This window comes from Emydura macquarii, unplaced genomic scaffold (genome assembly GCF_026122565.2).
Source record: "Emydura macquarii macquarii isolate MOO-44397 ecotype Brisbane River unplaced genomic scaffold, CSIRO-AGI_Emac_v2 contig_705, whole genome shotgun sequence".
NCBI classification, from domain to species: domain Eukaryota; kingdom Metazoa; phylum Chordata; order Testudines; family Chelidae; genus Emydura; species Emydura macquarii.
Genome location: NW_027130842.1, coordinates 16,085,161 through 16,099,771, shown reverse-complemented (window position 1 = coordinate 16,099,771; position 14,611 = coordinate 16,085,161). Strand labels below are relative to the sequence as shown.

At 40.9% G+C, this 14,611-nt stretch overlaps 1 protein-coding gene across 8 annotated transcripts in view; it reads right to left on the bottom strand.

Moving 5' to 3' along the window:
* ZDHHC14 (zinc finger DHHC-type palmitoyltransferase 14) overlaps positions 1-10,398 on the bottom strand; it is a 219,287-nt gene extending 208,889 nt beyond the window's left edge. For all 8 annotated transcript variants that reach the window (XR_010918667.1, XM_067542473.1, XM_067542472.1 and 5 more), the window contains exon 1: positions 8,359-10,398. Coding sequence is in view for 7 of the 8 variants with exons in the window: in XM_067542473.1 (XP_067398574.1) it covers positions 8,359-8,609 (251 nt within the window). In the remaining variant the exon portion in view is untranslated. The remainder of the gene's footprint in view (positions 1-8,358) is intronic.
* Between the last annotated feature and the right edge of the window lie 4,213 nt (positions 10,399-14,611).

The window sequence follows — 14,611 nt, the reverse complement described above, 5'->3', positions numbered from 1 at the left end:
TTCATTTACCCATGTAAAACTCTCCCATAATCAAGGAAAGACCCCCAAAAATAAAACATACTAAGTACACTTAGTGCCTCAAAAATATACAGAACTCATTGATAGTTACCATTTTTCAACTTGGGTAATATGAAGTAGGGATGGTGAAGAAGATAAAGACATTGCTGAGAGGGTTAGGAGAGAGGTAATTACTTGTTGCAATGTGGCACAGTCTAAGTACAGAAAGTGTAGTTCAGAAGGGCTTTTTTGTTTTTATTTTTAAATAAACCCTAGGGATAAGTTGTCTCTGACACAGATGTTTTAAAGCAGAATTTAGAGAAGTAAATTCCACCGCAGGCAGGAATATTATTTCTACTCTGTCTTCAATTTGATGGAAGAATTTTAACAAGGAGTTCTGAGCGCATCTCCAGTACATCATAGCATTTGATTATGTTGCTATGCATTATTAATGCAGTGTTGGAGTCATTATTATTTACACAGGGTATTACCATGACACTAATTTAACCATAAATTCCTTTATTAAATCCAAAGACCAAACAGTATTTATACAATTGCTCTAAACATGCCTAAATAATAAGCAATTTACTACATCCAAACAACAAAAAAATATTTATAAGCATTTGATCAAGATACTTACAAATAGGTTAAACCCAGGGGTACTTAGGACCATGTTAGTCAGCTCCACCGTGGTCAGGCAGATATTAGCTATTAGATATTTTAAGAGTTTACTTTTTATATCATTTAACAAACAAGTGATGTCATTGCCAGTTACTGACTTTAGCTAAAAAACAATTTGAGATAATTCACTCTTATTTCCAGTCCTAATCCAGATAAGATTTACAACCTCCTTTCTTCCCAAGGCTTTTCCTCCCTATCTTCTCACCCTGCCTTGCTTACCAGCAGAACAGTGGAAAGGATTGTGCTTGTTTCTTTTAAGTTTTTTTTTTTTTTGTCATCTTTTTACTACAGCTCTTTATTTTATTAGTTACTTTTTGAACCACCCATCTGTCCCACACTACAAATAATGAGTAATAATTATTATTCTCACAGCCTTCTCTTATTTGTTGATTGGGGCCTTTTTCTTACTAGCCGCATGCCATAAAGTAAATATATTGTTATCCTACGCTAATTTTAATTCATTTAAGTTCATAATTATCCCTATAAGCAGCTACTACATTTCATATGGGTGGGTTAAGTAATTCCTTCAATTTGTGTATCATAATATTTACTCTAAAGTACCTGTTGGTACCTTCAGGATGAGAAGTGCTACATGCTGTATGTTATTACCAGTCTTAACAGTTAAAGTCAGGTCAGCACAGGTAACATTTACTATTAAATAAAATGTGATTTAGTGATCTTCACACAGTCAATAATACTGATTGACTTAATATAATATTAGTGCTGTACCGTTGCTCCTGGGGGGATGGAAATCTGATTTTGTCATGTTGTTATTTGAAATACGAAGAATTACTTTCAATCAGTGGGAACGAACTCCAGTTAGCAGTTTAGAACTATGAAATGTATCACTGAAAGAATCGTATTGTAACACTGCATTAGCCACATCAGGTTGTTGGAGTATTCCATACAGGGATAAAAATATGTTTTAAAAACACTTATTTGATCTCCATTGCTCCTAAAAATATTTGACATCTTTATGTAAAATTTGATTTTTGACCACATTGTCACTTTAATATCTTTAGATCAGGTATTAGGAAGAGACAGAAGCAGCTGCTTAAAATCCAGAAAAGGATAGAATGCAAGCTACTGCTACAAAAGGTCAAAGTAGCCTGCACACTATGATATCCTTTTAATAAAGTAATCACTTAGAAAACACATCAAGGCTTAGAATAAGCTTATCTTCAATTAAATAAATGTATGTATCACAGATGTAGTTTTACAGTCAATTTGTGATTTGGAGTTTACATTATTGCTATGCAGATCTACTGAACATTAATTTTTATGAATTTTTCAGTGCACCTCTCTCCAGATATAAATTCCAGATTTTTTAATCACAAAGCTAGAAGTGTGCTACAACACAAATAAAAAGACAAAGGCACAGAGTTGTAAAAGTAGTTAGGCGTTGCTCTGCTCAGTGATGTAAGTCCTACGTGACTAAAGCCCCTAACTCTCATTTTCAAAAGCAATTTAAAAGCCTAAGAGAGAGAAGGTGGGTGAGGTAATATATTTTATTGGACCAACTTCTGCTGGTGAGAAGACAAACTTTTGATCTACACGGAGCTCTTCTTCGTGAATTCTTAAGAGCCTAAGTCATTTCTGAAAATGAAACTTGGGCCCTGCAACACTAAGGGGAGCAACGCCTAAAAAAAACCAAACAGGACGAAAGCCCCAGCACCAACCAATTTAGTCTAGGTTAATATTTGTCCTATATTACAGCTAGAATGCTAAGTAATCTAATCAAATAGGCATGAAAATACTACATGTGTGTGCATGGATTGTCTGGGAATTAAAAATGTAAACAACTTAACTCATTTTAAAAAAAGAAGGATAAAGTTATCAGATAATCTGACATATCAGTTCACTGATTGCTACACTATCTCACACAAAATAATCTATTACCCTGAATAGCATAAAATATCATTTTGTCACAAAACGAAAGCAATGGTTGATTACACAGTGAAATCACTTAGCTTGCTAACATGAGTATTGATTCGTCAAGGTTTTGCTGCAGTAGCAAGAGTCATACTACTTCAATATGGTGTATTTACTACTACTTTCCCTGTACAATCTCTAAATTCTATACAAAAAGGTATAAATCATGAAAAATTCTCCTAGTCACAGTAGGGCTCAGAGTGGGAAGACACAGAACTGCTTCTATACAAATTAGAAGGTAGGGGCTTGTTAACACATACAAGTTGCATTTGATTAACTGAAATGTGGTTTTTATATCAAACTTGTGCAACCCTTGTGGACACACAAAATCAATGTATAACTGTTTCCCAATTTAAAGTGTGTCCACAATGACATATGCACTAGTTTAATCAGAATGATACAAAAACTATGTTTCTAAAACAGCAGCAACTTGAGCATGTTTAGACAAGGCCTAATGTATGCATAAGTTTACAACAAAGATGCTATTTCCTATTGTGATGGAGGGTGCATATCTTACTCTCCTCTGACTGAACAAGAGCATGTACAAAGTAGATGGGTTTATTCTTCTCTGGATGTGTACATGTAAGTCATTAAAACCAACAGGTGTTAAACTGCACTAAGTTGCAGCAACAAACCAATTTAGTTAAAGATGTGCAACCCCTTTGACTGCATTGGCAGGGCAGCATAGGAAAATTTGCACTAACGTGGCTCAGGCTTTATCTGTTCTGAGATAGGATACTTTGTTTTCTAGGAGAATCAAGCCAATACTTTTACATGAGCACTGATTAATTTTAGAAATACATATAAATGTAGTAGGGCAAAGGGAAAAATAAAGAGTGCAAAATCCATTTATCAGGAAGAATGAATGGGAATAGGAAAGTGTGTAGAATCAGAAACCAATAGCTTGTATCAATAGCCTGCATAAGATTTTACAGACAAATAAAAGATATAGGCTCAAATTTACATAAGGGACAAATGACTCTAGATGCCCACCTTGACACTTTTGGAAGATGTTGAGTACTGTCTTCTGAAAACCAGACACCTTTAAAATGTCAAGCTAGGCACCCAAAATCATTTGTCATTTTTGAAAGTTTGGGCCAACATTCTTTGGGCTCCAAAGAATTTACAAACTCGGGCTCCAATCTTGAAAACTGCTCCATGCAGGCAAATCCTTCAACCCTGCATGAATCTCTGCTGAAAACAATAGGAAACTGCATGGACACAAATGCCCACCTGCATAGAACCACTTCCAAGATTCGGACCCAAGATGGCTTGCAGTACCATGTTATATCCAAACAGAAGGGCAGGGAAAAGGCAGCTTACAACAACAAGACCACATGTCTACAACAGTTTATGTATGCACCGTGAAGTTTTTTAGTTTGGAGTTTTCTGTAAATATTTTAATTGCTTAAAAACAATCTGTTTATAAATTTTTTGTGCATTTGGGCCTGTTGAAGAGAGGAAAGTGAAATGGTAAGGAACAGAAGAGATGTCATTGGAGCAAAACTGATGGAAGTGAACAGGATGAGGGAGATGAAAGCAGGATGCCAGGGCAAATGAGGGAGGGAAAAGCATGGCTAGGAAGTGTGGCAGTGTAGGTACATGCAGGTCAGAAAGATAGTTGGACAGCAATAACAAACTATAACAATAAAGATGAAAAATGTTGATTGTTTTAAGAAGCTATTGCTCTTCTGGAAAGAAATCTAAAGAGAATCAGTGAGGAAGAAAGTCTGTTCCAAATAATGGGGGTAGTAGGAAAAAATTAGGAGAAAAGGAAAAGGAATCTAGTACTGTAACACATGAAAAGGAACAGAAGAAGTCAAAGGGACGAGGGACAAATGTCCATGTTAAGGTGATATATAAGCTACAAAACCAAAAGCCACCTCTTCCCCACCCCTTTCTTTCAACTGGGGTACAGCAATTGAACAATTTCAATGATTAGCCCCAACCTTCCAGTTTGAGGACAAAGATATCTTCCTCCTTCCTGCAGCAAAAAGAAAAAGCAATATCAAAATTGGAGATTAATGGTTCCCTTCCTAAACTCAGTTAAGATGTGTGTACCCAATTCTGTACACAACTCCTATTAACACTAATGGGATTCATGGACCCAGAAGGGATAATAAAAATCCTGTTCCTAAACTGTTGTATTTCTATTGTCATCATCTGTTTTTGTACACAGTCTAAAATTATTAGTGTATTTGGGAAATTGATGTGGCTAAACTAAAATGCTTGTTTTCTTAATAATCAATGCTGTTCTCTAGTGACATATAAGCAACAAGTATTTCTTATAAGGAAAAGATAATCACTTGCAGCAACTTCAAGTGAGAGAAAATTACCCTCAATTTAGAAACTGTTCCAAAACAAAATTTTCAATGGGGAATCAATTTCTAAAATATCCTCCTCCTTGTATAACCCAAATACCCCACAAATATACTGAGCATTAGCTATGCACGCTGGTATTAAACGATGCTTCAGATGACACTGCATGCATTTTTCTGCGTCAGAACAAAAACTAACACACAATAGTAACATCTATTAGAGAGAACATTTTGCAGCTCTGCTCTTGAAGCAAGTTGTTTCTTAAATTCATTTACTGAATTTTGTTCACAGTTTGTCAGGCATTCCATTTAAAGGGGAAAGGAAGAGTGCAAGTAATACAAGAATTACTCAGAAACACAATATGTGAACACACAGACATATTGCAGCCACAAAAGTCACAAAACTATTTCCTAGTTTCAAAATTTCCAGCGGCAGTAGCACTTAAACAACAACTAGATGAAGTTTAGATAGTTTTAAATTTAATCTTCAGTACCGTTTAAATGCGGTCACACTCACATAGCATACGGGCTGATGGATACGATTCAGATCACTTAAGGGGGTTTTCTATAAGTCCAGTAAACTAAATCATAGATAGGAATTCAGGATAATTTGAAGGGCTAGCAGCTGGTCCTACCTTAACTGTTCTCAACTGTGCAACCAAGATCATTTCAACACAAAATGTTTCCTTAGAGGGTCGAATTGCTTTAAGTGAAAGTTAAACTTCCTGTCAAGCTATCATTTGTATTTCAGTATAAAAATGTAAGAACTTGGATCCCGAACTTCCAAGCTGCTTTTTGTGGGACCAGTCTGTGCATGCAAGTCCTACTGAAGTCATTGGGTATGCCTATATTTCACATTAAGCGAAGGCTCCGACTCCAGTTTGAGTCCAAGACTCCCTTCCATCCACACACAAATCAGCCTGACATGGGTCAGAAAGCACTCAAGAACCAGGTCCAAGATCCTGCTAGGAGGGTAAGTCAAAGCCTGAGCTCTGCTGTGACTTGGGTCCAAGCCCTGTCATCTTCCACTATGGACACAGCTCAAGCTGCAGACCTGAGTCCAAAGATCTGAGTACAGTATGGACTTGTCAACATAGTTGAGAGACCGAAGTCTGCCAACCGAGGTTTACAATACAGTGTGGACACCCAAGCACGGGCTTAGAAAATCAACTCCACAAGTCTGGGTTCCACAGACCCAGGTTTACAATGCAAAACAGATATACTCAAGGAGGCTTCACACAGACCCAAGGGTCTGCCCACGTGGGGCAGCTTGCAGAATCTGGATCTAATCGGATATGACTAAACTGCCAAAAAAAAAAAAAAAAAAAAAAAAAACCCCACACACAACACACACCATGACAGCAAATTTCAGAGCCCAAGGCAACTGCCACACTCATAATACACAGCTAAAAACATCATCATAGACATTCCCACTCAGGCTGGAGCCTGGGCTCTGGGACTCTCTACCCTCACCAGATTTCAAAGCCTGGGCTACAATCCAAGAGGGAAGGTCTATTCTTAGCCTCATAGTGCAATCCGTGTGAGCCCATCTCAGTTGACTTGGGCTCTGAGACTCGATGCCAAGGGTTTTTTTCTTGAAGCCCAGATGTATCCAGATACCTTCAACAAAGTCAGTTACTATTCAGTTGTACTGAAAGGAGACATTCCTAATATCTGCTTAAAACTGGAAGAGGAAACATATGCAATTATCATCACTGGTGGACAGATTACCATAGTTGACCGTAACAGCGAGAGTCCTGTGGCACCTTAAAGACTAACAAATTTATTTGGGCATAAGCTTTCGTGGGCAGAAACCCACTTTGTCGGATGCTATGTTGACCATGTTATCTCAGCTAATCAGAGAGGTTCAACAAGTTTCACAATCTCTACAATAAGATTAACAGTAAATAGCTCACTCTGAAAAGTAATATTTTCAATTTATTCCAGGTGAAGTTTACAAACAAACAAAATCTTTCAGAGTTTAGTACATATACATTCTGATTACTTGCTTAATTTATCTTCCTAAATGCTACCAATAAATTAGGATTTCTGCATTTAACTGGTCCAACTCAGAGACTATCAATGCCACTACTGAGCTTCCTGAAGATGGTAAGCAGCAATATGCACTGTGTGACTCAAACCACATTACAAGCTGTAGAATATGATTTCTAGAAATAATAGCTAAGTTTGCATATAAGGAAATTGTTCCTATGAAACTAGAGGGCCAGGAGTCTGTGCCTGTTTCTGGAAGAGATTTGTTTTTGCCACAGACCAAAGATTAGTCTACACACAGTTTTTGCACCAATACTGGTTTGAAACCAATACAACTGAAGCAGTACAACCCCCAAACGTGAATGTAGTTATGTCATATAACTTATATGGATGTAGCTTATTCCCAGAAATATAGAAAAAAAGTTATACTGATGGAACTGTGTCCACTTTAAGGGAGTTGCACTGATTTAATTATTCCAGTAAAAAGAGAATCACATCCCTAACTGAAATAGTAAAGTTGTTTTTTTTTAAAACTAAAAGTATGTAGACCAGTCTCAAGTGTCCAATTCTCCACTGTCTTGTACAGTGCATCTTGTACAGTCAATTTCACCCTTGCAAACAGCAAAAAATGTAGTACCTAATGATTTGATAATATTTTGCACTCAGTTGGCCCTGCATTTAGCATAGTCATTTACATCATTGTAAAGGAGAATTAGGCTTTAAGAATTGATGTGAAAGCAGTTTACAAAAATCTCAGTAAAACAAGATATTGTGAATCACAGATGAAGCTCATGAAAACACTGATACAGAACAAAAAGAAAATGTACTCAACTAGATGTTGACAGAATGCTAAATTACATATGAATTTGTCACTGAAACATGGGTGGCATGTTTCGAAACATGTTTGGACCCTTTAAACATGGAGGACAGATAGTCTAATAGTTGTTATGACTAACTTCATAAGAGTTACAAAAATTAATTCTAACTAAATAGTTCAGTGAAAGGAAGGGTCCCTTTCTGGTGCTCAACTCTGACAAACTGGATGGTATATTTGCATCTGTCAATTCTGATTCTTGAGAAATTAACAGATAGACAAATCTGCTCCTGCACATCCTAACCCCTGTTGTTATGCATTCTCATTACTTTATACATAAACACCAGAATAATTACTTTTTGAAAACAACTACAGTTCAATCTTGATTATCCAACCCATTACCAAGAATGTTCATTAATAGGGATGTGTCCCTTGATGTCTATCACATTGAATTTTCTCTCAATTATACAAACCTACATCATCTGAATTCATTCAAATGTTCTCTATGACACAAGATGAATTCAGCAGTACTGTATTCAGCAGTACTGTACAGTTTTCTTCCAGAAGATTTAATACATGCAGTAAGAAGGTAGGAAAGTGGAGGAAGGCTTTAACGTTACTTACTCAAACGCAAAGAAGAGTCCACTGGTGACCAAGATGAGAACCAGAGTCAGGTAGAAGACTCCAGTCTGCCGGGCCATCATGATCCTTCCGTTGCAAAAGAACTTGTTTCTTCCAGGGAAAACCTCCCATTTTCTCTTGGGAGCTGCTTTCTTTTTCTTATGGGGAGACTCCATGGGAGAGGAGGAGCTGTGCGTGCTGATCTGGCTGTACTCACAGTCTTTCATGGGCCCACCACCACCTCCAGGAGTCATCAAGGGAGTGCAATGGGGGAACCCCCCCCCCAAAACAAAGATGTTCTTGTGACCAGGATAATCCTTCCCACTAGTCCCAATAACAAAAACCAGCAAGTCTGTTACCAGAATGGTGGTAAATGTATCAGGCAAGCCTTGATTAACTCTTGAGAAACCAAAGCTGTCATACTAGAAACACTTCCAAGGTATTCCTTTGCTCTCCACCACAACTACGAACCCATTTAAAATAGTCTTTTATGGTTATCAGAGCAATTTATCACAAAACAGGAATCAGAAAAAAGTTGCAAAATAGACTGGTTGACCACAAAACTTAAACAGCGTTTGTCTTGAATGAAGTGGTTGCCTTTAAAATTAAAATTTTGGGTAAAAAGAGGTTCAACACTTGAGTCTCTCCCATTCACAGAGATTTGTTATAATACTCCTTCAGGCAGCAGGTTTTACCACAAAAAGAAAAATGTATATTCCTAAGAGAAAATCCTCCCCACCCCTTCAAAATGAGACCACACAAGGCAAGCACACAGAAACCCAGCTGCAACTCCAGCTTTTGAGAAACACCCTGAGTGGGATTTCTTCCTCCCGATGCTGTAATTCAATATGAAGGGGCTGCTTTGCTGCTGTTTCTTCCAGTTCATCTGAGGAGATGACTATTTGTTGGTCTGAGGCGGTGAATATTTATTATTTTCTATTTGCTGTCTTCATAAAACCGAAAAGTGTTTAAGCAGGGAGGAAGCAGAGTCAGTGCCTGTCCTTGACAGAAATGGACACCGTTGGAGCCAGTCCTCATCCTTTCCATACACAACAGAAAAAGAGAAATCTCTCCTCCTCACCCCCTCTCTTTTGGGCAGTGGGCGGTGTCAGCGTCTGGAGGTGTGTGTGGGTGGCCGTTTCCAAACCCAAAGTCCACTCCTTCCAGACAACAGGTCCCCACCGCCTCCTCACGCCGTTGCTCCGGATCAACCCCACGTAACAGTCCTTGACTCCTTAACAAAACAGGACTCGCTGCGTGTAGGCAATTTCTCTCCGCCCAGGGCTCTTCCTCCCCATCCTCTTCTCCACACGAAGCCTCACCCTACCCGCCACCTTCCCCCACTCCCTCTCAAGCAGCAACAGCTCAGTCAGAGGCGGAGGGGAGACGGGCGGCTCCTGCTCGCAGGGCAGAGGGGCTGCTGGCGGGTCCCACACCCCGCATCCTGCCGCCTCCGGCTCAGTCACACCCGCCCGGCCAAGCGAGCGACGCCCGGCAGCTGCCGCGGTTGGTTGCCAAGCCCCAGGTGAGAGAGGTGCCCTGCGCACGGCGCGGCGTGGGCACCGCTCCCTTCCCTTCCCTTCCCTTCCGCCGCCTCCGGCTGCGCCCTTCTTAGCCGGGCTTGGCCCAGGCAGCCAGACCCAGCAGCGGCAGCAGCCACCTCTTCATCTTCGGCGGGCGGGGGAAATCCCAGCGGCTGCCGGTGCCAAGGGGACACCGAGCCCCTCCCCAGCCGCTCACGCCTCCTGGGGCCGAGGAAGGGAGCCCGGCCCCCGCTGCTGCTGCTGCCGCTGCCGCTGCCGCTGCCTCCAAGCCCGGCAGGGGCAGGGCTCGCCCCGCCGCTCGCTCCTCGCCAGGCACCGGCTGCTGCCCGCCGGGCCGGGGCGCGCCTGTCTCCCCGCTTCTCCCGCCGGCTCCTTCTGCAGCCCCCCTGCCCCGCGCGCGCGCCGCAGACCGATGCCCGCGAGCCCGCAGCGCCTCCAGTCAGCCCCAGGCGGCAGCCAGCCACCCCCCTCTGCCGGCTGCCTGCCTGCCACCAGGCTCCAGGGCCAATCAGCCGCGGAGACCCGAGAGAGGAAGGGACCCCCGCCACCAATGCCCGGCCGGCGCTGAGGGGAAGGGCCTCGGCCCTCTGGGAGCTGTAGTCCCGCCCCCACCCCTCCGCGCCGCCCGCCGCTTGGGGGGGGTGAGGGAAAGAGCGGGGGCGGTGGAGGCAGAAGGACTACAACTCCCAGCATGCCGTGCGGCCCTCCTCTGGCGTATGAGTGTGTGTATGTGTGCTGCCCGGCTGCCCTGTGTGGGTGAGGTGGGTGCTGGGGGTGGGGACTGGGAGCTGTACAAGTTCCTTTCCTGGTTTGTAACTTGTAAAACAATAAAAGTCTTCTGATCTGTTCCCTGAGGGGATCCTCCCACCCAGCCATTGCCTTTTGTCCCCCTCTCACCAAACACATTCTGTTTCCAAACTGCACTCTGCCCTATCTTCCTGGTTTCCCCCCATTTACTCGGCCTGTTGCTATTGTTATTTCGTCGTTGTAGTAGGATAGAGCTCAGAGGACCCACTACAGTTGAAGCCCCATTTTGCTAGGTGCTGTATACGCATATAAAAACAACTAACAACACTATCCTCTTTCCTTGCACTTTCCCACCTTGGGCATTAGTTAGTTTCGATTCTTGGAAGAAACACTGACCAGCACCCAACACTTTCAGGGATGGCGAAAGAATGAGCCAAAAGATGCCATTCCCTGTCCCTCATGTTTTTCCTGTCCACAAATGTTATTTTCCCAACTATCAATAAGCACTGTGTCTTGCTGGCATTCCTTGTTAGACAGGCAGTAGGAGTTCACTCAGCCAACTTGACCATTATAAAGGATCACATAATCCCGTTGTGCCTTCATTAGGCACTGAAACCGCTCCCAGAAGCAAACAAGTTGGATCCTAAATGAATAGTGCTTCCAAAAACATGATCCTGCATCTCACCATCTTCATGCATTATCCAGCATAGCTGTGGTGAGCAAGGTATTTCTTTTGCAAACTTGATGACATCCCTCATCAGCACATAGTAGACCCAGCAGTAACATCATCCCCCGCATGCCTCAGTTGTCAACACTTTGCTTGCTACTTTGCAACTCAGGATGTAGCTGCATTATTACTGTTCTAAACCTCCATTATGCACTGCTAGTACTTTTCTTACTTTCTCCCTGACCTCAGCACAAGCATATGTAAGCAGACATGTGGAGGCAACATTTCTTGGGTTGTACTTGACAGGCATTTTTATTCTTCATCAGGCCTTTATTAGTGCACTGCTGGAGAGCTGTCTTGACTGCTTTGACAATGTTAATGATCGCATTATGTGTAATGGCATGTAATCTCTTGGGAAAGCTGTATAATATCACAGGCCCCGTGGAAAGAACAGCAAATGTATGTACAGATTTCATTATTAGCTACATCTCTGTATGCAGGGCTTGGAAACAGCTCGTACATGCCCATACACCATACTGGTGCCTCTCTCAAGCTGCTGTCTTGTTTTACAGAATCTCAGCTTTCTTTCTTTCTTTTTTTTTTTGTTTTTTTGTTTTAATTGCTTCTTTAACTGTTATGGTTGCGAAGAAAATTTCAAACACATAAAACAAGTGTAACTAAATAAGACCATCCAAGTCTGCACAGAGTCTGTAACAATAGCTCAGATATTTGAACTGCCCCATTCATCTCAGTGAGGTGTTAACTCAGATGTCCAGTGATGATAATTTAAGATGTCAACATTGTGAAGATCTGTGATCATCCCTCTCCTTTCTTACATGAGGAATAAAATAATGATCTGCTACAAGTGATGTATCATATTGCATTCACAAGTGGGTGGTATTTGAAGATACTACTACTTATGTTTTTAACTCCGTTGAAAAGGAGCCAATCTCTAGTTGCCTAGCAGAGCCTATGGGCCTATTCAAGCCCTGCTGAGGAGAGGGCCCAAGTTCAAGAAGACCAGTGGAGTTCAGCGAACAGACACAATTGTATTTTAAACAATTGCAAAATGCACTGTGTGCAATATCTCATTTTGATAAGTCCAGTTGGTGGAGCTTATTTTGTGGTTGGTGCTTGGAAGAATACTACCATCTTACTTTCTCCATCTAATCCATTGGCATGTCACACTTCACACTGTTGTCCCTTTGCAAACACTGTAGTACCTGTCTAAATTCTCCTCAAAAAGCGGTTTGTACAGTTCACATTCCAGATAATTTAACATTTTTGTCTTTTTTTTTTGACACTGTTAATTAAAATTGGTGCAAAGCACTGTACTGATTAAACCACAAATATTAATAATGAAATTACTGAAGACCAGATAAGAAGGACCTTATCTCTTTTTATAGAAAATTGCAAGTTCATGTACTACAATACTTTTTAAATTCTATCTCACTTTTCACACAGGTTGATACCTCTCCCCTAGACAGATTATTTAGTTTACAAAAATTGCATTATATCATTTCAGTGTTGGAAAAATACTAATGTCACTAGAGATTACTATATATTACTCTGTCTGCAGTGCAGAAGTGCCACAAGGGCAGGTCTTGAAACAAAGGAGAAATTAATTGCCTAGGTGACAAATTTCCTCACCTATTTACCTATGACCACACATCAACACATTCAAATTACTGGACAACAAGGTTACTTACCAGTAACTGCTGTTCTTCGAGCTGTGTTGCTCATGTCCATTCCACTATAGGTGTGTGCACATCTCCATGCATGGCTATCGGAACTCTTTTCTCCTTAGCAGATCCCGTATGGCCGGCTCTGGCGCCCCTGGAGTTCCCACGCACATGCCGCGGTATATGAGGTGCTGCCAGCCCTACGCCCCCTCAGTCCCTTCTTTCCGCCAACTCCGGCAGCAGGGACGGGAGGAAGGTTGTGGAATGGACATAAGCAACACATCTGGAAGAACAGCAGTTACTGGTAAGTAACTTTGTTTTTTTCTTCGAGTGCTTGCTCATGTCCATTCCTCTATAGGTGACTAACAAGCAGTACCTTGGAGGTGTGCCAGAGTTAGTATTCACTAGCACTACCAGCAAGTAGAAGATGAGCTAACAAGTTCCATGGTCAATGCAGTATTTCTTAGAGATTGGATAATAATGTGGAGAACAGTAAAAAAGTATTAAATTCACACAGAGAAACAATCTACCAACCGGAGGGTTCATAAGTATAATAAATTTAACTCATTGCAGAAAGCTTTTGAGTGCGTCCCAATCCCTACATTTTTGCAAAAGCAATTTCTCTATTAATTTTTTCTACATCACAGTTCCATCACATTACTTACTACACACTCTCCTGTCACTATGACAGACTAATTAAGAAAGTGTGAAAACTTTTCTTCAGAAATCTCTGGAGGCTAGCACCAATTTTTATTTATATTTACCCATATAATCCGGTTGTTCTTTCAGTTTTGAATCATCAGAAACAGATTGGGTTTAATTTTTAAAGGTCTAAAATGCTCAATTTAGAACTAGCAAAAATTTAAGGCAAAATAACTATAGTGTTCTAACCTATAATTTTATCTTCTCCCATTAGGGATCCACTGCTGTGGAGAGAAGTCATTACCTATGAATAATTCCATCTAGTCCAGCAGAATTCTGCTTTGACAAAAAGAAGAAAAAGACGACAACCAACAACAGCCTTGCAACTGAAAGTTTTCTGAAGCAACCATGTTCCCCCACTCAAAGATTACTTCTAAAGCTGAGGAGACACATAACTAGAATAATTATTACAATTTCAGTTGAAGAAACAAACATAACCATTGTGTTGATGTGATGTTTTAACCCCATTTAACTTTCTCTCTTGTCCCAACTTGAAGGAAGGAAAACACAAGCTCCCAGTAAAACAAGCCCATACAGAATTCTAGCTAAGCATAGGGAGGAGCCAAAAAGATAGATCCATACTAGGAGAAACCAAAATTACAAAGGCTATCAGTACTCATTCTTTAATAGCATAACATGATCACTAGCTGGAGTCAGGAAAGAATTCTCCCCAATCCTTTATAGTATATTAGTATAGTACCACTCAAATGGCAAGTGGATATATTTTTTTTCATTTTCCTATGAACAATCCAGTGTAGGGCATTGCTAGAAGCAGGACACCAGTCTCGTTGCTTGGTTGATCAGACCCCCAGAGCGACTCCTAAATATTTCATAAAGATCAGATATCCATTATTATTTGTAGATTATAATGACTTCATACTACTGCATCCTGACCCCAGTTTACCAAGCCATCA